The 23,403-nt window shown below is 34.6% G+C and overlaps 1 protein-coding gene across 2 annotated transcripts in view; it reads right to left on the reverse strand.

The window, feature by feature from the left end:
• ZPBP (zona pellucida binding protein) overlaps positions 1-23,403 on the reverse strand; it is a 134,637-nt gene that overhangs the window by 95,940 nt on the left and 15,294 nt on the right. For both annotated transcript variants that reach the window (XM_070615574.1, XM_070615573.1), the window contains exons 4-5: positions 17,437-17,586; positions 6,211-6,429 (exon numbers count right to left, since the gene is read on the reverse strand). In XM_070615574.1, coding sequence (XP_070471675.1) covers positions 6,211-6,429; positions 17,437-17,586 — 369 coding nt within the window. The remainder of the gene's footprint in view (positions 1-6,210; positions 6,430-17,436; positions 17,587-23,403) is intronic.

Below are 23,403 nucleotides of genomic sequence, written 5' to 3' on the forward strand. Positions count from 1 at the left end.
AAAAAATTAGATAACCTATATGAAACAGATGAATACATAAACTACCTAAACTGACTCAAGAAGAAACACAAAGTATGAACAGGCACATAACAAATAAAGAAGTCAGATCAGTAGTTAAAAACTTCCCAAAAAAGAAAAGCCCAGGACCTGATGGCTTCAGTGGTGAATTCTACAAGACTTTAAAGAATAACTCAATCTCTTCCAAAAGTATAGAATAGGCAGTGACACTTCCTAATTCGTTTCATGAGACCAGAATTCCCTGATACCAAAGCCAGATGATGACATCACAAGAAAAGAAAACTCTGGGCCAACCGCCATTGTAAATGCAAATATTCTCAATAACATAATAACAAACCAATTCCAGCAGCATACTAAAAGAAGGACCAAGAATATACCTTGATCTAACTGGGATATATCCCAGGAAGGCAAGGGCAGTTCACCATAGGAAAATCAAAAATTATAAATACACCCCATTCATAGAAGGAAGGGAAAAAACACATGATCACTTCATTTGATACATATCTTGCAAAATCCAACACCCATTCATCATAAAAACACTCAATAAACTAGGAACTGAAAAGAACTGCTTCAACTTCATACAGAGTTTTTATGAAAAACCCATGGCCAATATCATATTCAATAGTGAAAGACTTCAGTTTTCCCCCTAAGATCAAGAACAATTCAAGGATGTCCACTTTTGCCACTTCTACTGAACAGTATACTGGACATTCTAGCAAGAGCAATTTCAGAAGAAGAAGAGATAAAAGTTATCCAAATTGGAAAGGAATACATAAAACTATTGTTATCCTCAGATGACATGACTTCTAGACAAAAATACTAAAAATTCCAAGAACAAAAACCCCCGACTATTAGAACTAGTAAACTAATTCAACCAAGATGCAGAATACACACAAAAATCAATGAATTTCTACATACTAGCAATGAGTGATGTGAAAAAGAAATTAAGAAAATTATTGCACTTAAAATAGCATAAAAAAGAATAAAACATGCAGTAATAAAATTATCAACAGGTACAAGACTCTACACTGAAAAGTGCAAAACACTGATGAAAGAAATTAAAGAAGTCTGCTATAATATGAATATTTGGGTCCCCCTTCCAAATTTATATGTTGAAATCTTAATGCCCAATGTGACAGTATTAGGAGATGGGGATCTCTGGAAAGTGCTTAGGTCATGAGAATGGAGCCTTCATGAATGAGATTAGAGATCTTACAAAAGAGACTTCAGAAAGATCCTTAGCTCCTTCTGCTATGTGGGGATATAATGAGAAATCTGCAGTCCTGAAGAGGGCCCTCAGTAAACATGCTGGCATCCTGATTTCAGAATTCCTGCTTCCAAAAATACGAGAAATAAATTTCCATTGTTTATAAGCTACCCAGTCTGTAGAACTTTGTTACAGCAGACCAGCAGACTATGACAAAGTCCTAAACAAAGGCAAAGATATCTTGTGTTCATGGATTGCAAGACAATATTGTTAAGGTGGTAATATTATCCAAACATATCTACAGATTTAATGCAATCCCTATCAAAACCCCAATGGCCTTGTTTGGTAGAAATGGAAAAGCAGATGCTAAAAACCATATGGAATTGCAAGCCAAAACAATGTTGAAAAGGAAGAACAAAACTGGAAGACCCCCATTTCCTAATTTCAAATCTGACTACACTGCTACTATGAAAAGGTTATAATCAAAACAGTGTGGTGCTGCCATAAGGAAAGGCATACAGATCAATGAAATGGTTTTAAGAGTTCAGAAGTAAACCCATATGTGTGTGGCTAACTGATTTTCAAAATGGGTGCCATGAAAACTCCATGGGGAGAGAAGAATCCCTTCAAAAAATGGTGCTGGGACAACTCCACATTCAAAAGTATGAGGTTGGACCCTATTTCACAGTATATATAAAAATTAACTCAAAATGGACCATAGACCTACATGTAGGAGATAAAACTTCAAATCCTTGGAAGAAAATAAAGGGGTATACATCAAGAAAAAAGATCCCAAATAAACAATCCAATGTTACACCTCAAAGAACTAGAAAAAAGAAAAACATACTAATCCCAACATTCACAGAAGAAAGGAAATAATAAAGATTAGAGCAGAAATAAATGAAATAGATAGTAGGAAAAAAACATAAATTATTAACGAAACCAAGAGTTGGTTCTTCAAAAATATGAACAAAATTGACAACCTTTAGCTATACTAACCAAGAAAAAAGAGAGAGGATCCAAATAAATAAAATTATAAACGAAAGAAGAGACATTACAAATGATACCACAGAAATACAAAGGATCATGAGACAACTATGAATAACTATATACCAAAAATTGGACAACCTAGAAGAAATGTATAAATTCCTAGAACCATACAACCTACCAAGGCTTAATCATGAAGAAACAGAAAATCTGAGCAGTTCAATAACGAATAAGGAGATTGAATCAATAATCAAAAACCTCCCAAAAAAGAAAATCCCAGAACCAGATGACTTCAATGGTAAATTCTACTAAATATTTAAAAATTAATGTCAATCCTTCTCAAACTTTTCAAAAAAATTGAGGAAGTGGTAAAATGCCCAAACTCATTTTATAAGGCTGGTATTACCCTGATGCCAAAGCCAGACAAGGATACTACAAGAAAAAGAAACTGCAGGCCAATATCCCTTATGAATATAGATGGAACAATTCTCAACAAAATACTAGTAAACGAAATTCAACAGCACTTTAAAAGCATCAAATACCATGATCAAGTGGGATTCATCCCCAGGATAAAAAGATGGTTCAACATGCAAATCAACAAATATGAGATACATCATAATAATAGAATGAAAGTTAAAATCACTTGACCATCTGAACAGATCCAAAAAAGTATCTGACAAAATTCAATATCTATTCACAAAACAAACTCTCAAAAAATTGGCTATAGGGAGAACGTACCTCAACATAATAAAGGCTACATATGACAAGCTCACAGATAATATCATAATGGTGAAAGGTTGAAAGCTTTTTCCTCCTAAAATCAGGAATAAAACAAGGGAGCCCACATCTACCATTATATAACATAGTACTGGAAGTGCTAGCCAGAACCATCAGGCAAGAAAAAGAAATAAAAGACATCTGAATCAAAAAGGAAGAAGTAAAGTTGTCTCTGGCAGCAGCAGAAGTGATCTTATACAGAGAAAATCCTAAAGACTCCGTTGTAAATCTGCTAGACCAAGTAAACAAATTCGATAATGTTGCAGGATACAAAATAAACATACAAAAGTCAGCTGCATTTCTATACAGTAACAACAAATTATCTGAAAAGAAATAAAGAAAACAATCCCATTTACAATACCATAAAAATCAATAAAATACTTAGGAATAAATTTACACAAGGAGGTAAAAGATTTGTACACTGAAGATGACACAAATAAATGGAAAGATATCTCAGGTTCATGGACTGAAAGAATCAATATCGTTAAAATGTCCACATAACCCAAAGCAATATACGGACTCAATTCAATCCCTATCAAGATTCCAATGGCATTTTACACAGAAATAGGAAAAAATCCTAAAATTCATATGGAACCACAAAAGACCCTGAGGAGCCAATGCAGTCCTGAGAAAGAAAAAAGCTGGAGGCATTACACTTCTAACTTCAAAGTATATTCAAAGGTATAGTGATCAAAATAGTATGGTAATCTACAAAAATGGTATTGGGAAAGCTGGATATTTGTAGGCAAGAGAATAAAAAAGGACCCATATCTTACACCCCTAATAGAAATTAACTTAAAATTTATTAATGACTTAAATGTTAAGACCTAAACCATAAAACCCCTAGAAGAAAACATAGGGGAAAAGCTCCTTGACAGTCGTCTTGGCAATGACTTTATAAATATGACACCCAAAGCACAAGCAATGAAAACACAAGGAAGTAAGGGACTACATCAAACTAAAAAGCTTCTTCACAGAAAAGAAATAATCAACAAACTGAAAAGGCAACCTATAGAATGGCATAAAATATTTTGCAAACCACATGTTTGATGAGGTGTTAACATCCAAATATTTAAAGAACTTATACAAGTTAAAAGCAAAAAACAAATAATCCAATTAAAAACGGAAAGTACCCAAATAGATACGTTTTCCTAAGAAGATATTCAAATGGCCAACAGGTATATGAAATGGTGCTGACCATCACTAATCATCAGGGAAATGAAAATAAAAACCATGAGATATCACCTCACACCTGTTTAAATGACCATTATGAAAATGACAAGAGATAACAAGTGCTGGTGAGGATGTGGAGAAAATGCAACCCTTGTGCACTGTTGTTGGGAATATAAGTTGGTACAGCTACTTGGAAAACAGTAGAAAGTTTCCTAAAAAAAAAAAAAAAAATAGAACTATCACATGATCCAGCAATTATACTTCTGGATATGGATCCAAAGAAAATTAAATCACTATTTCATAAAGATATCTACACCCCCACGTTCACTGCAGCATTATTTATAAGAGCAAAGGCATAGAAACAATCTAAGTGTCCACTGACAGAAGAATGGATAAAGAAAACGTGGTATATACATACAATGGGATATTATTCAGACACAAAAGCAAAGGAAATTCTGCCATTTGCAACGATGTGGATGAACCTTGAGGGTATTTTTCTAGGTGAAATAAGTCAGACAGAGAAAGACAAATACTCTATGATCTCACTTATATGTGGCCTCTACAAACACGGAACTCATAGAAACAGAACAGACTGGTGGTTACCAGGGGCAGGAGGTGGGGAAATGGATGTAAGTGGACAAAGGGTATAAACCTCCAGTCATAAGATGAATAAGTTCAGGGATGGAATGCACAGCCTGGTGAGTATAGTCAAAAATATTATATTGTATATTTGAAAGTTGCTAAAAGAGTAGCTTTTAAAAGTTCTCACCACAAAAAGAATAATAATAAACTGTAACTATATGAGATGATAAAATTTGTTAACGCTCATTGTGGTAAACATTTTGCAACATATACATATACAAATCTCTACGTTTTACACCTTACACTTACATAATGTTCTATGTCAACTATCTCAATAAAATTTGGAAAAAAATAAAAATCCGGCAAAAATTGAATAGACTTTTCTCCAAAAAAAATATACAAACAGCAAATAAGCCATGAAAAGATACTCAATATCACTAATCACTAGAGAAATGCAAATCAAGCCCACAATGCCTCATTTCTATTGAATATCATCTCTTTTCTCTTACGAGTTCAAGTACACTTTCAGATTTTCTAAAGAATATGAATGCCTATTAATAGCACCTATTAAACACACTGGGTACAAAGACCCCATAAGCCTTATGAATGCTAATGGTGAGTCCTTGAAGAGCTAAAGAAAGAGTTAGTCTCTGTGAAAATTTGTCTCACGGGCTAGAAAATAACTCTCAAAGATTTTCTGGAGAAGAGAAAAGTAGTAAGGAAGATAAAAGATAGTGAAAATAGGGTTGAACTTCTCTTGTTCTTATCCCTTAAAGCTTCACACCTCTCACTCATGTCTAAAAATTCAATCTTAGATGGCCATAAAAAAGACAAGGAAAATCAGAGAATTGAGTAAGTACAATCAAACACTGATAGCGGAGGAATTAAGGACAAAGAGTAAAGAAAGGAAAATAGCAGGCAATATCATTTGAGAGAAAAGAAAGAGGGGGTCCTATTACCACTGGGACCTATTAAAAACACATGGATGGTTATTCCTAAGTGCTCATTCATACAGGCCCTTTATAAATCTAAAGTCCTTAGATATGATGTCCAATTCTTTGTTTTCCAGAAAATATTGGGCCTCAACTCTGTATTATTAGAAAAATCACCCTAACTTGTTAGAATGGTCCCTCTGGTCTATAATATTAAACCATCTTATTATAACTAGATACTTTCACAATTAAATCTTTGCAAGTAAATAACATAATAGACATTCCTTAAACTAAATTCAATTCTATAGTAAATTATCATAGCAAGGTTTAAGTTATTTTAAAGTGCAAACTTTTCATTAAGCACATGATTCAGTAAAATTTTCTTTTGGGGGCTATAATAACTGAGTAGAGAACACAAAACATTCAGGTTTATAACATTTACATTCCAAAAATGCTGCTGGTAATTCACAACATGTCTTTAAAATAAGCTTTGTGTTCTCAATTTATTTCCCTTAAAGAACTGTATATACTTACCAGAAAATGTAAAGAACAATTCATTTTGCAAACCAGCTTTTTGCATTTTAACACGATGGCATTCAGACTTAAGTAAGGAAACTTCACACGAAAGGTCAAGAACCAATTTGCTTAAAATCTGAAGAAGTTTCTTCTCAAAAGAAATATTATAGATACTATTGCAGGGAGCTGCATGATAACGAGCTGTAAACTCATAAAAATATCGAGGCTCACGATAAGCTGTAAAAAATTAAACAGAATAACATAAAAACAATTATTTAAGCCATTCAAATATACTGCAACTACTCAAGAGAAATCATTATTCGGATACATATATATAGGTAAATACATATATATATATATTTTTAATTTAACAAACATGTAGCAGTTACTAAGTGACAAATTCTGGTATAGGCACTTCACAAATAGTAATTAATTTAAATCTCCTAACATCATTTAAAATTTGTATTATTTTTACATCCATCATGAGGAAATTGAGGGATAGAGGCATTATGTCACAAGTCCAATGCCTGCCTATGTTATCAAAAGTAAGATTCTAACCAAGAAGCCTGGCCCAGACCCTGTGTCCTTAACGGCTATATTATGCTGCCTCAAACTCAGGAATGAAAATTCTCTAAGTTCAGATATTCATCTTAGAAGAAATTAGTCATATTATTACCAACAAGACACCAAACAAAGTATATTTCTAACAAATCTGCGAGTTCTACTGAGTTTCATTACAACATCTAGAATTGAGAACAGTTTTTTCTTACCTATTTCAAAATCTCACAAAAATAACACAAAATATAAAAATGATAAGAAATCCACAATAGGGGCTGGACCAGTAGTGCAGCAGTTAAGTGCGCACGTTCCGCTTCAGCGGCGAGGGGTTCACTGGTTCGGATCCCAGGTGCGGACATGGCACCGCTTGTCAAGCCATGCTGTGGTAGGCGTGACACATATAAAGTAGAGGAAGATGGACATGGATGTCAGTGCAGGGCCAGTCTTCCTCAACAAAAAGAGGAGGATTGGCAGATGTTAGTTCAGGGCTAATCTTCCTCCAAAAAAAAAAAAAAAAAACAAGATTAAAAATAAAAAACAAAAAAAAAGAAATCCACAATAATACCAGAAATCAGAAAAGTTCACCTTCTAAGACAGGTAGGTCTACTGCTACTTCCATTAATCAAGGGGCCCTCCCTGCCTGTTTCTGGCACACACGCTGAGGAAATGTTCCCCATTTGAACTAAAGTGAGAGCAGCAACTGTCCACTTTTCTACCTACTCGTTTAAACCCAAATTAAGTGCACATACTGGGCTACTGTCAGTCCCTCTATTTAAGGGAGAGATCAGACAGCTTCTAATTGCTAAGAAAACTATCAATTTCATTTACAAATATGAATGAAAACTGCAGACTCTTCCACCCCAACTTTGGGGAAACCTAAGAGCCTTAAAGACAAGAAAATGAAAAAGCAAGGGAAAAGAGCCTAAAAGAAAATTAACATAGGAAGAATTAAGTAAGTTTTTAAAAAGTTAGCAGAAAATACATCCATAAAACTACTATAAAGCTGTTGCAGAAGAGGAATGATTGGTAAATATACAAATGTTTTTGAAGAATTAAAAAATTACTAAGATAATAATATTTAAAAAATTAATTGAAGAAATTTTTAAAAGGTTAAAAGGTTAAAAATCTAATTATATATTTGGAGACCAAGTAATGTAATTCTCACATACCATAGAGCAAAATTACAAGAGCAAAGTACAAGATAAGAGAGATCCCAGATAGCCACTATCAGACTGGAGCAGTTTCAGAAGAAGAGGACAGAAAAGAAGATAATAAAGGGACAAACAAGGAAAATGTTCTGTAAGCTTAGTGTCGCTATACCAAAAAATCCCATGCAATAGTGAATAAGAATACTGAAAATAAATGTCACATTGAGACACAAATTTTAAAAACCTATCATGCTTTTACTGAAACATCTATTATATGATAAATAAATGTATATATTGCTTTATATATTGATTATATCATGATTGATCATATCAAAGATGTGTGATGTGATATATCCAAGCACCACATAGAAGAGTGAACCTGGTCAGTGTTGGAAGCTGGAATGAGGCTCACAGTATGACTGAGGACAGAGTAAGCACTCCTCTGTCCACGGGATAAAAAAGAACTCTTTTTCTTTCCAGAAATCTGGGATATATCAAGCTATTGCCTTTGATAAAAAGAATTCTGAATACAAGCCAAAATATCCCCAAAATGCCCTCAAAAACTACATCAAAAGTATCCTCTTCTGGGGCCAGCCTGGTGGTACAGCAGTTACGTTTGGGTGCTCTGCTTCGGCAGCCCCGGGTTCACCGGTTCAGATCTCTGGTGCTGACCTACACACCGCTCACCAAGCCATGCTATGGCAGGTGTCCCACATATAAAAAATAGAGGAAGATGGGCACAAATGTTAACTCAAGGCCAATTTTCCTCAGCAAAAAGAGGAGGATTGGCAGCAGATGTTAGCTCAGGGCGAATTTTCCTCAAAAAAAAAAAAATCCTCTTTTGAAGAGAGCTTCTAATCTCTGGGAAAAGTACACATTAACATATACAGTAATTCAGGGTCAGTTTATGTGTATAAAGAGTTAACACAGCAGGCTGGAGGCTGCTTGCAGGATTGGCCCTTGACTGGTAGTTTCCTACACTGACAGGCACCTTTCCCTGTGAGATAAAACTGTTTACTGAGGAAATGAACCCTGCACCTTCTGGAGTCTGGAAGTTTTGTAGTTATCAGGCAGAGCGAGCCTACATAACTAGCTCCCAACCAACATTTGGATGCTGAGTCTCTAGCGGCTCTCTGGGCAGTAAGGGTACAGGGGTTACTAGATTTTCACTGCTGAAGAAGGGAGCAGGCTCAATGCGACCTCACACAGGAAGGAGAGAGCACAGGAGGCCTATACATGGATTTCTCCAGACTCTGCCATGCTGTTTGCCTTGCCGCTCCTACCATGTATCCTTCACCTTAGCTATGAGTACAACTCTATGCTGAGTTGCCCAAGTCCTTGTAGCAAATCCCTGCAACAGCTTACAAACTAAAACCCTCAGATGAAAATCAGACGCTTTAAAGGAAACAAGACATGTGCAACTCCAGAAAAATGTGAATGATAAAAAAATGACAAAGATCTACAGCAGCTGTTCTCAAAAGTTTTGGTCTCAGTATCCCTTAACATTCTTAAAAATTACTGAGGACTACCAAATAACTTTGATGTGAGTTATATCTATTAATATTTAGAGTACTAGAAACTAAAGGGAAAAAACTTTTTAAATGTTTATTAATTCATTTTAAAATAATAAAAACCTATTAAACAGTAACATAAAAAAATCTTTGGGATATAATAAATCTCTTTACAAAAGGAATCAGTGAAAAGAGTAGTACCGTGTTATATTTTGAAAATCTCTATAATGTCTGGCTGAATAGAAGTCAGCTGGAATTCTTCTACTTGTGTATGCGTTCAATCAAATGGAATGTGGTTGGTTTATTGCCTCACACAGATATGTGGATGTTGGAAAGCATTTTATAACAGCCTTTTCAGATAATTGTGGGGGACTGTTTCATAGTAGTTTACCCACTTTAACTGTAAATGTCAACACAGTGAAAATGGTAAATAATATCCTAGTATAATTATAAAAATATTTTTCAGGGGCTGACCCCATGGCCAAGTGGTTCAAGTTCCTTCCACTCCGCTTTGGGGGCTCAGGTTGACAGGTTCAGATCCTGAGTGCAGACCCACTTCACTCATCAGCCAAGCTGTGGAGGCATCCTACATACAAAGTAGCAGAGGATTCACACAGATGTTAGCTCAGGGCTAATTATCCTCAAAGAAAAAATAAGAGGAAGATTGGCAATGGATGGTACCTCAGGGTGAATCTCCCTCACCAAAAAGAAAAACAATAATTAATTTAAAAATATAAATATATTTCACCTTACTGACCCCTTGAAAGGGTTTCAAGGACTCTCAGGGGTCCACAGACCATAATTTGAAAACCACTGATCTACACTCATAGTTAGATATTCAATGTGCTTAGAAATTGACAAAAACACAATAACTTAGAAAAAAGGTAAAATATATGAATAGAAAATCTCAAAAGAGACAATAAACACATAGAGAAAGATGCTCAGAGATACTAGTACTAAGGAAAATGCAACCATAACACTGACATAGAATTTTATACCCACTATAGAGATAAAATAGCAATAATACCTATTTTAATGAAGGTTATAGGTACCTACAAGTTTTCATATTTATTATGAAAATTTAAAAACAAAATTTAAAAATATACATCCTCAAAATGTTAAAGAAAGGAATAAATTAAGAATAGGAAATTATAGGGGCCGCCCTGGTGGTGCAGCAGTTAAGTTCGCATGTTCCGCTTCTCAGTGGCCCAGGGTTTGCCCATTCAGATCCCGGGTCTGGACATGGCACCATTTGGCAAAAAGCCATGCTGTGGCAGGCATCTCACGTACAAAGTAGAGGAAGATGGACATGTATGTTAGCTCAGGGCCAGTCTTCCTCAGCAAAAAGAGGAGGATTGGTAGTAGTTAGCTCAGGGCAATCTTTCTCAAAAAAAAAAAAAAAAGAATAGGAAATTATAAAACAAAAACTGGTGAATATGACCAAAGAACAAATAGAGATTCTAAAAAGAAAGATTCAATTGAAAATACTGGAGATGGAAAGTACAGTCACTGAAATAGAAAAAAAGAAAGTCTCTAAGGTTAAAAAATAAATAAAATGACTAGACAAGTATATAGCAGACATAACATACCTGAAGAGAGATTTGGTAACTTGGACAATGGTACCTAAATCACAACATATTTAAAGATTTGGATATATGAAAGACAAGTTAACAGATATGGATGATAAGTTAAAGAGCCTAATAAATATGTTTAATTGGAATTCCAGAAATAAAAATAAATAGAATAGTCGAGAGGCAAAACTTTTAGAGATCATGAAGGAAGAGTCAACAAATTCAAGAATTAAATATATAAATCACATTCTCTGACACAATGAAATAAAAATAAAAATCAACAATTAAAATTCCTAGAATTATCCATGAAGAAAAGCCCAAGCCCAGATGTCTTCACTCATGAAGTCTACACAACATTTAAAGAAATAGTAATAATTCTTAATGAACTCTTCCAAAATCAGAAGAGGATGGAAAACTTCCCAACTCATATTGAGCCCAGTATTGCCCTGTTGGCAAAACCAGATCAAAGAGATATCACAAGAAAAAAAACTACAGACCAACATCTCTTATGAAAGTACATGCAAAAATTCTTAAGACAATGCCAGCAAACTAAATCTGGCAGGATACTGAAAACATTATACATCATAACCAATATAATAATATTAATATAATATAATATAATTATAATAATTATATATTTTCATAGTTGAATATCAATTAATTTAATACACCATGTCAATAAAACACAAAGTAAAAACCACATGCCTATCTTAATTAATGCAGTAAAAACCATTTGACAAGACCCAACATCCTTCAAAAATATTAACAAACTTGGAATGAAAGGAAACTTCCTCAACCTAATAAAGGGCACCTCCATAAAAACCACAGCTAACATCACATTTAATAGCGAAAGACTGGATGATTCCCCCTAATACTCCAAGCAAGGCAAAGATGTCTGCTCTCACCACTCTTACTCAACATAGTACTAGAAGTCCTGGTCTCCGCAGTTCGACAAGAAATCTAAGAGGCATACGGATTGAAAAGAAAGAAAGCAAACTGTCCCTATGCGCATATGACATGACTGTCTCACAAAAAATCTACAAAAAGACAAAGATTTTAAAACTGTTAAGTAACCTCTACGAGATGGCATGTGGTAAGATCAAGACACAAATAATAAATCACTTTTTACATATTAACAATAAGCATGTGGAATCCAAATTTTAAAACCTAGTAACATTACCAATTGCTCCAAAAAAAATAACATACTTAGGTATACACCTAACAAAACATGTATACACAGATAAAAAAAAATCAAGAAAGACCTAACTAAATTGATATACATACCGTGTCCATGATTAGAACACTCAATATAATAGAGAAAGAAATTCTACAGATTAAATGCAATTCCCTTCTAAATTCCAGTAGGATATTTTGTAGCTACATACAACATTATTGCAAAATTTACATGGAAAGGGACGGATTCTAAAAGGACAAAAACAATCTTGATGAAGAATAGCGGGAGGAATCACTCTACCTGATATCAACGGTTTCTATAGAGTGAGAGTGATCAACAGTGTGGTACTGGCGAAGTACCACAGTGATCAATGGAAAAACCAGAGAACCCAAAAATAGACTCAGACAATTATTCTCAACTGATTTTTGACAAAGGTGCAAAAACAATACATTGAAAGAAGGACAGTCTTTTCAAGAAATGATACTGGAGCAATTGGATATCTATGTGCAAAAAATTAAACCTCACAATTTAAACAAAAGTTAACTGAAAATGCATCATATTTAAAGTAAAACTATAAAACTTCAGGAAAAAATTAGGAGAAAATCTTTGCCTATGGCCTCGCAAAAAATTCTTAGACTTGAAACCAAAAGCATGATTAATAAGCAAATTTGATAAACCAGACCTCATAAGATTGAAAATCTTTGGCTCTGTGAAAATACTAAAAACTACAAGACATTAAGGAAAGAAACTGAAGACACAAATAAAGGGAAAGATACTCCATGCTCATGGATTGAAAGAATTAATATTGTTAAAATGTCCAAATTATCCCAAGCAATCTACAGACTCAATGCAACCCTTTTCAAAATTCCAATGGAATTTTTCACAGAAACAGAAAAAATAACACGGAACCACAATAGACCCTGAATAGCCAATGCCATCTTGAGAAAGAACAAAGCTGGAGGCATCACACTCCCTGATTTCAAACTCAATTGCAAAGCTATAGTAATACCTTAAAAAGATACATAGATCAACAGAACAGAATAAACAGACTAGAAATAAATCCACACATATATGGTTAATTAATTAACAACAAGGAGCCAAGAATATACAACAGGCAAAACATAGTCTCTTAAATAAATGGTGTTAGGATAACTGGACAGCCACACGCAAAATAATGAAACTGGACCACTATCTTAGATCATACACAAAAATTAACTCAAAATGGATTAAATACTTGAACATAAGACCTGAAACAATAAACTCCCTAGAAGAAAACATAGTGAGTAAGCTCCTCGACATAGATTTTGGCAATGAGTTTTTGAATCTGACACCAAACTAAAAGCAACAAAAGCAAAAATAAACAAGTGGAACTACATCAAATTCAAAAGCTTCTGCACAGCAAAGGAAACCATCAACAAAATGAAAAGACAACCTACTGAATGGGAGAAAATATTTGTAAATCATATATCTGGTAAGGAGTTAATATCCAAAATATATAAAAAACTCATACAACTCAATAGCAAAAAAACTTGATTAAAAAATGGGCAGAAGATATGAATAGACATTTTTCCAAAGAAGACATACAGATAACTAAAAGGCACATAAAAAGATGCTCAACATCACTAATCATCTGGGAAACGCAAATCAAAACCACAATGAAATACCATCTCATACCTGTTAGAACAGCTATTATCAAAAAGACAAGAAATAAGTTTTTGTGAGGATGTGAAGAAAAGGGAACACTTGTGCACTGTTAAGGGGATTGTAAATTATGAAAAACAGAATGGAGGTTCCCTCCAAAATTAAAAACAGAACAACCATATGATCTAGCTATTTCACTTCTAGGTATTTATCCAAAGAAAATGAAAACAGTAACTTGAAAAGATATATGCATCCCATGTCCACTGCACCACTATTTACGATAGCCGAGATATGGCAACAACCTAAGTGTCCATCAATGGATGAATGGATAAAGAAATTGTGGTGTGTGTGTATATATATATATACACGTATACATACATACATATATATATATATATATATATATATATATAGTGTGTATACATATACACACAATGAAGTATTATTCAGCCATAAAAAAGAATTAAATTTTGTCGTTTGTGAAAACAAGGATGGACCTCTATGGCATTATGCTAAGCGAAATAAGTCAGACAGAGAAAGATAAATACCATATGATCTCACTTATATGTGGAATCTTAAAACAAAACAAGAGAACAGATTAGTGGTTGCCAGAGGCAGGGGTTTGGGAGAGAAATGGGTTAAGGGGGTCAAAAGGTAAAAACATTTAAAGATGAAAAAAACATATTCTGATCCCCTCCATTAAAAAAAAAGATCCTGTTAAGATACAAAAACAACAAGATATAGACTGTAAGTAAATATTTGCAAACAACATAACCAACAAAAGAATAGTATTTAGAAATATCATTTTTAAGAAACTCTCAAAAAAATATCAGTAGTAATATATCAGACAATTAGAAAATGGGCAAAAGGTGCCAACAGACATTTCACCAAAGAGAATGTACAGGTGGCAAATATGCTCATAAAAATATGTTCCACATCATTAGACATTAAGTAAACTCAAACGAAAACCACAACGAAATATCGCTTCACATTTATCAAAATGGCTAAAATAAAAATAATGTCAACACCAAATACTGGTGAGGACACAGAGAAACTGCATTACTCTTACATTGCTGGTGGGAATGTAAAATGGCACAGCCACTCTGGAAAACAGTATGGCAATTTCTTACAAGATTAAACATGCAATTAATACTTGATCCATCAACCCTTTGGGCATTTATCCCACAGAAATAAAAACTCATGTCTACACAAAAAACTACACTAATGTTCACAGCAACTTTATAAGTAATAGCCCAAAACCTGAAGCAACTCAGATGTTCTGTGGATGACTGGTTAAATTGTGGTACTTCCATACAATGGATTACAACTCAGCAATAAAAGGGAACAACTGATTAAATGCACACAACAATTTAGATGAGTTTCCAGGGAATTAGGCCAACTGAAAAAGCCAATCCCATAAGATTACATACTAGATCCCTGCATTTACATCATACTTTGGAAATGATGAAATTACAGAATTGGAGAAGATCTGTGGTGGTCACGCATGATGAATGAGGGTGAGAGGGAAACAAGTTTGATCATAAAAGGACAACCCAAGGTATACTTCTGTTGACCATATTGCTCTGTATCTTGACTGTAGTGGTGGATACATGAGTCTACACACGGGATAAAACTTAGAGAACTAAACACGCACAACACACATACACAAATGAGTACATATAAAATTGGAGAAAACTGAATAAGATTGGTGGACAGTAAGAAAGTCTGTATCTTGGCCTGATAATGTACTGTAAGCTTATAAAATGTTGCTGTTAGGGAAAGCTGCATAAACGATACATGGGATCTCTCTATATTGTCTTTTGCAACTACATGCAAATCTACAATTAACTCAAAACAAAAAGCTTAATTAAGAAAAAACATAGGCCTAGTAAAGTAAACATAGGAAGGTATTTTTATTTTCTAGGTATATGAAACAATCTTTTATAAAAAAATTGAACAAACCAATTTAAAAAATTAATAAATCTCATTACAACAATATCTGACACTTCTGCAGTATAAACAACATCATATCTAATGTTAAGACAAGTGAGAGACAGGCAGAAGCTATTGCAACATGATAAAAGACTGGTATCCAGAATGGTGAAAACCTACAAATTACTAAAGAAAAAAGATGAACTTTGGCAAACAAAAGGCACTGTAATCTATTGTGTAATAAAAATATTAAAAAAGCTCAAATTTACTAGTAATTAAGGGAGCGCATATTAAAGCAATGAGTCACCATACATCCACTGTCTTGCCAAATTTAAATTTTATAGTAATTCTGGGTGCTACGCTATTATTGTTATTTTCAGAAATGTTAAACTTCATATATAAAAATATAATGTAATTATAGTGAACTCAATTCTTATGATTCAGGGAACCATGCTCAGCACAGTAAGAAACAAAGGCCAAAAAGAAAATAATACCACCTGTGGACTACATAAAATCTTGAAATTTTAAATTATCCTCACTCACAATTAAAAAGGTCTGTAAGCTACAGAAAAATAAAATACAGAATATAACGTATTTGACATGAAATTAATATCTACACTGCTATATACCTGCATATGTACATATCTCTCAGTAGTTACTCAGACATACATACTCACACACGTGAAGCTCATGCAAATAGCAAAAGTCAAATAACCCATCAGTCACCAAAAAAACACACATTAAAACCATGGAATACCATTATTAACCTATCAGATCAGCAACAATTCAAAATACAGTATTAAGGGAGTTATGGGTAATGAGGTTCTCACATACTATGGCAAGGACATAAATTGGTACACTCTTTGTAGGGTGACTGGTAGAATCTATGAAAGTTACACTGTCAATACCCTACAGAAGATTTTTCCTTACAGAATTCATCTTATAGAAACACCAACAATTTAACTTCCACAGTACAATCCAGGGATATGTGTTGGGGTGTGTGTGTATGTGTATGTTTACACACAGAGAGATGAGAGAGAGACAGAGACACAGAGACATGCACAGAAAGGGGGGAGATTTATTTAAATGTTCCAAACACTACTGTTTGAAGAGTTATATATGCAAAGTCCCTTTTGCACTGCAAGGTAACATACGCACAGGTTCTGGAGATTAGACATGGACATCTTTGAGGACCACTATTCTATCTACCATACCTGTGTCCCACCAGTGAGATGGAACTTACAAGCAACCTTTGTTCAAGCTGTTCTCCTGGCCACTCCACTGTCAACTCAGCTCTCCCAATCTCAAACCTCAACAGATCAAATTGCTTTTAGAAAAGAATTTTACAGTGGTACTTCATGCTTCTGTTTGGGGGAAATGGCAGTGTGCCATCAAGCATGATACTCAGAATTTAAAGGCAGCACAGACTACAATAGCAACATAATAATTTCAAAGCATAATTTCCAAACCCCGTTTCATTCATTCTCTTAAATTTAGCTATGTACATGTCAACATTCCCCTGAAGAAAAAAGATGTGTCCTCACCACTAACCCTTGACAAAGTACTTTGTAAAATACAGGCAGGCAGTAATTTTTCTTCAATTAAAAGAGACTAAAAATAACAAAATCCCTTTAAAATAAACCTGTTAAAATATTTAAATATTTGGAAAAATTAAGAAATGTTAAAATACAACAAAATGCACTTCTTACCATATATAACATATTTTAGTTGAAGATTTTTAATAACTTCTTCCACCATATGTTTATACTCAAGGAAACACGTATAAACTCCACTCATGTTCTCCTCAAAGTTCTGGAATATAAGGCTTCCTGTGGATGTTACTTGTGCGCTACTGTTTTCTAATTAAAGGAATAGGATACAGTTATTAGTTGCTTCAATTACATGATATCAAGATAAAATATTTTCTGAACAGAGTAAGACCATCAAAATTTACCTACAGAATCACTGAAAGGAGTTGGGGTCATAACTAGTCATTGCATCTGGTGTCTGTTGACAGCAGGTGCAAGGATGACGTTCTTACGGTCAAAATTTCACTAACCAGAGTTTATCAATTATGCAGCCGCCTAAGTGGTAAGAAACTAATAATTATTCGTACATAATGCATTCCTAATCTGCTCCTTGCATTGAACTGGGCACTATCAGATATTCACATATATACAAAATAACATATATTTATATATACTATAAAGTAATTATATACATATACATGTATTTTACTGATGTTATGCCCTCAGTAAGCTCACAAACTACACATGAAAGAGGTAAAACAGTGTACCCAGAACAAAAGCTAACCCAATAGTGTATAATCACTAACAACTAGGGATTTCCTGTGTAACACAATACTAGGCAAAAGTTGGGTTATAACCTTAATGGTGGCAGAAGAATAAAAAGGAGATTAGATCACCTGACTTGCCCAAAGTCACACAATCACAGAGTTGCAGTGATAGGAGTTAGAACCAGTATTTGGATCAACTGCTATATAAACTGGCCAAAGTCAACAAAAGTTTTCAATGAACTTCTAAAACCTAAGTGTTAACCAGTGTAAGCATGTGAAGCCTCTGAGGACCATAGATACGGAGGAGAGAAGAGGTCACCCCCCTTGACAGGCTTTACCTTCATGAACACTTCTAAGTATTCAAAAGGAGAGCATGGGAACCCTGAGAAAACTTCCCACAGGGTACTGGCTAGGGGAGAGGCCCTACAGCCCTGCCAAAACCCCATCTACACTCATTTCCCCTACCACCTGGAAAGGAACAATGCTATAATCTACAGAGAGGGAAGAAAAAAGAATGGTCACCTAGGGCACTATGGAGACTTATCGCTAGGGAAGGAAACAGGAAGAAAAAAACCCTTCATCCTTGAGGAAGAGTCAGCAAAAAGTACTAGGTCAGCACTAAAGCTGGGGGAGGGATTGAAGCACTTGTGAAGGAAACACCTCCAAGATCCATGGACACCATACCTGTCAAAGACTAAAGCTTAATCAGAACATTAGAGACTGCCCTTCTCTCTCAACTACCATCACAATAAAAGTCTAGCAAAAATGCAGTGGAATCAAGATAGGAGAGCTGCAAGAGAATCTTTCTGGAGAAATCAAAGAAGGAGAAACCAAACCCAAGAAAGATTAGACATTGGAGAAAAGTACTTTCTCCTGAGCCAGCCTACATTTTAATCATGTTTAAGGGTAACTGAAGATTTCAGTCACCACAACCACCACCAATATCAAACGCAGACAATTCCTGACTAGATTGACAAAAACCTCCTAATATTAAAGGCTTAACAGTATTTTTAAAAGGTGTTCACCTGAAAGCATAAAAATACTTATCTCAATATCTACTGTCTTACTCAAGATGTCCAACTTTAACAAAAATTAAGCAGCATACAGAAGAGCAAGAAATGGCACATTTCCAAAATACCAAGCAATGCTCAGAGCCATACTCTTAAATGATACAGATGTCAGAAGTATCAGTTAACTTAAAATAACCATAATTAATGTATTAAAGGATTTAATGGAAAACATGGAAACATGCAAGATCAGATAGGTGATTTCAGCAGAGACTGAAACCACAGGTATACCTCAGAGTTATTTCTGCTTCCAATCCAGACCACTGCAATAAAGCGAATATCAATAAAGTCACATAGATTTTTTGGTATCCCAGTGCATATAAAGGTTATGTTTACACTATACTGTAGTCTATCAAGTGTGTAATAAGCTTTACATCCAAAAAAAAACAATGTACAAACCTTATATAAAAATACTTTCTTGCTAAAAACTGCTAATCATTGTCTTAGCTTCAGTGAGTCATAATCTTTTTGCTCGTGGAGGGTTTTGCCTTGATGCTGATGGCTGCTGATTGATCAGGGTGGTGGTTGATAAAGGTTGGGGGCCTGTGGCAATTTCTTAAAATAACACAATAATGAAGTTTGCTACATCAAGTGACTCTTCCTTTCACGAACAATTTCTCTGTAGCATGCCATGCTGTTTGACAACATTTTATCCACAGTAGAAATTCTTTCAAAATTGGAGTCAATCCTCTCAAACCCTGTAACTGCTTTATCAACTAAGTCTATGTCATATTCTAAATGCTTTGCTGTCATTTCAACAGTCTTCATGGAGTCTTCACCAGGAATAGATTTCATCTCAAGAAACCACTTTCTTTGTGCTTCCAAAGCAAGTCCTCATCCATTAAAGTTTGATCTTGAGATGCAGAAATTCAGACACATCTTCAGGCTCCAATTCTAATTCTAGTTCTCATGCTATTTCCACTGCATCTAGTTACCTCCTCCTCTGAAGTCTTGAACCCCTCAAGATTGGAACCCATGAAGATTGGAATCCATCTCTTCCAAAGTTCCTGTCAATGTTGATATTTTGACCTCTACTCATAAGTTACAAATGTTCTTAATGGCATGTAGAATGCCAAATCCTTTCCAGATGGTTTTCAATTTATTTTCCCCAGATCTATTCGAGGAACCACTATCTATGGCAGCTATCGCCTGAGAAAATGTATTTCTTAAATAATAGGACTTGAAAGTCAAAATTACTACTTTTTCCGTGGGCTACAGAATGGATGTTGTATTAGCAGGCATGAAAACAATATTAATCTCATTATACATCTCCATCAGAGCTCTTGGGTGACCAGGTACATTGTCAGTGAGCAGTAATGTTTTTAAAGGAAGCTTTTTTTCTGAGCAGTAGGTCTCAACAGAGGGCCTATATAGTGTGGGTTATCTATAGTGTATACATATATATATTTATATATATAGTTATATATGGCTTATACAGTGGGCTGTATACAGATTTATACAACATATTATATTGTTCAATTTTATAAACATTGTACGATGTTGGAAACAGATGTGCTGTCATCCAAGTTTGTTGTTCCATTTATAGATGATGGGCAGAGCAGCTTTAGCATAATTCTTAAGAGACCAAAGATTTTAAAATGGAAAATGAGCATTGGCTTCAACTTCAAGTCACCAAACTGCATTAGCCCCTAACAACAGAGGCATACTTTGCCTTTGAAGCTTTGAAGCCAGGCACTAACCTCTCCTCTCTAGTGACAAAAGTTGTAGATGGCATCTTTTTCCAACATAAAGTTGTTTTGTCTACATTGAAAATCTGTTGTTCAGTGTGGCCACGTTCATTAATGATCTTGGCTAGATCTTCTGGATAACTCACTATAGCTTCTACATCAGCACTTGCTGCTTCACCTACACTTTTAAGTTATAGAGATGGCTTCTCTCCTTAAACCTCATGAGTGAACCTCTGCTAGCTTCAAACTTTTCTTCTGCAGCTTCCTCACCTTTCTCAGCCTTCAGAGTACTGAAGAGAGTTAGGACATTGCTCTGGATTGGGCTTTGGCATAAGGGAATGTTGTGGCTGGTGTGACCTTCTATCCAGACCACTCAAACTTTCTCCATATCACCAATAAGACTGTTCTGCTTTCTCATCATTCATGTGTTCCCTGGAGTAGTACTTTTAATTTCCTTTAAGAACTTTACCTTTGCATTCACAACTTGGCTAAGTATTTGGCACAAGAGGCCTAGTTTTGTCCTGTCTTAGCTTTTGGCATGCCTTCCTCACTCAGCTTTATCATTTCCAGCTTTTGACTTAAAGTGAGAGATGTGCAACTCTTCCTTTCACTTGAACACTGAGAGGTCATTGTAGGGTTTTTATTTGGGCTAATTTCAATTTTTCTGTGTCACAGGAAATAGGGAGGCCCAAGGAGAGGGAGAGAGACTGGGGAATGGCCAGGTAGTGGAGCAGTGAGAACACAAATGACATTTATTGATGAAGTTTGCTGTCTTATATGGGCATGGTTCACAGTGCCCCAAAACAATTGTGATAGTAACATGAAAGATCACTGATCACAGATCACCATAACAAATATAATAATAATGAAAAAGTTTGAAATATTGTGAGAATTACCAAAATGTGACACAGAGACACTAAGTGAGCAAATGCTATTGGAAAATGGCACCAATGGAATTGTTCAATGCAGGGTTGCCACAAACCTTCAACCTGTAAAAGTGCAATATCCACAAAGCAGAATAAAATGACATATGCCTGTATAAGAAATAATACATATGTCAGAAACAAATGGAAATGCTAGAACTATAACCAAAATAAAATGAAGAAGAAAGAAAAGAAATACAGTAAGACTGATGATGTATTCCTTCAATGGGATAAAGAGGCTTGACACAGCTAAGGAAAGAATCAATGAACTTGAAGGTAGGTCAAAAGAAATTAACGAACCTGAATCACAAAGAGATAAATGAAACAAAACAACAACAACAACAAAACATCAAGAAGAGAGAATACAAGAGCTGTGGCACAAAGTCAGTTACACATGTGTGCTAGAAATCTCAGAAGCAGAGGCAAGACAGGATGTGGCAAAGAAATATCTGAAGACATAATGGCTGAGAATTTTAAAAATTAATGAAAAACACCAATCTACAGATCCAAGAAATTTAGAGAAGAGTAAAGAGAATGAATATGAAAAACAGAAAAGACACATATAATATTCAAATCATTGAAAATAAAAGGCAAAGAGAAAATCTTGAAGTCAGTCAGAAAACAATGGCACACTGCCTACGGAGAGACAAGGATATGATTATAGCAGACTTCACACTAGAAACTGTGCAGGTAAAAAGAATACAGAGTGTTATCTTTAGAATGTTGAAATAAGAAAACTGCCAATCCAGAATTCTACAGCCAGCAAAACAAAACAAGCAAATTTAACACAAAGCAAACAGAAGAAAGGAAATAATAAAGATAAAAGGAGAAATCAAAGAAATTGAAAACAAAATATACTAGAGAAAAATAAATCAAACCAAAAGCTGTTCTTTTGAAAACCTATAGCCAGAGAGACCAAAATGAAAGAGAAAAGACATAACCAATATCAGGAGTGAATGATGGCACATCATATATATCTTGGATATATCAAAAAGGCAATAAGGAAATATCACAAACTACTTTACGCAAATAAATTCAACAAGTTGAAAATAACTCTAAGTTGGACAAATTCCTTGAAAGACACAAACTACAAAAACTCACAAAATGGTGAGAGGGAAAACTCCTATTCCTACTTCATTTAGATTATATCTGTGAACTCTGAAGCAAGACTTCAAAGGGACATGACTTCAGGGAAGTAGCTCATTCTCTCAATGCCTCTGTCACATGTAAAATGGAGAAAATGGCTGTACGTAGCACAAAGGCTGCTGTAAAATTAAATGATTAGTGTGTGCAAATTGTTTAGAACAGTATATGATGCATGACAAATATTACATAAATATTATTTTTGTAATATTCAAAATAAAAATACTAAAATATACTCCTGCAGGATACACACATACATACATATATATATAAATATAGTAAATGTATAAAGAAAAGCTAAAGAATAATATAGTAAAAGTTGAGGATAGTGTTTACCTGACAGGGGGTTGGGGACAGATGAATGGGGTTTTTAAACAAATTATTGGGGAGTTCAACAGTCTTGGTAATGGTATATCTTGACTTGTACACTACATTCAAGGATGTTTGTTTTACTGTGCTTTATAACTTGCAAGTATCTTACATTTATTTATGTCTATCGATGCTTCATAATAAAAAATGTTAAGGTAGAGTAAATATAATCTATTATCTCATTAAAACA

Source organism: Equus przewalskii, chromosome 4, assembly GCF_037783145.1.
Source record: "Equus przewalskii isolate Varuska chromosome 4, EquPr2, whole genome shotgun sequence".
NCBI classification, from domain to species: Eukaryota; Metazoa; Chordata; class Mammalia; order Perissodactyla; family Equidae; genus Equus; species Equus przewalskii.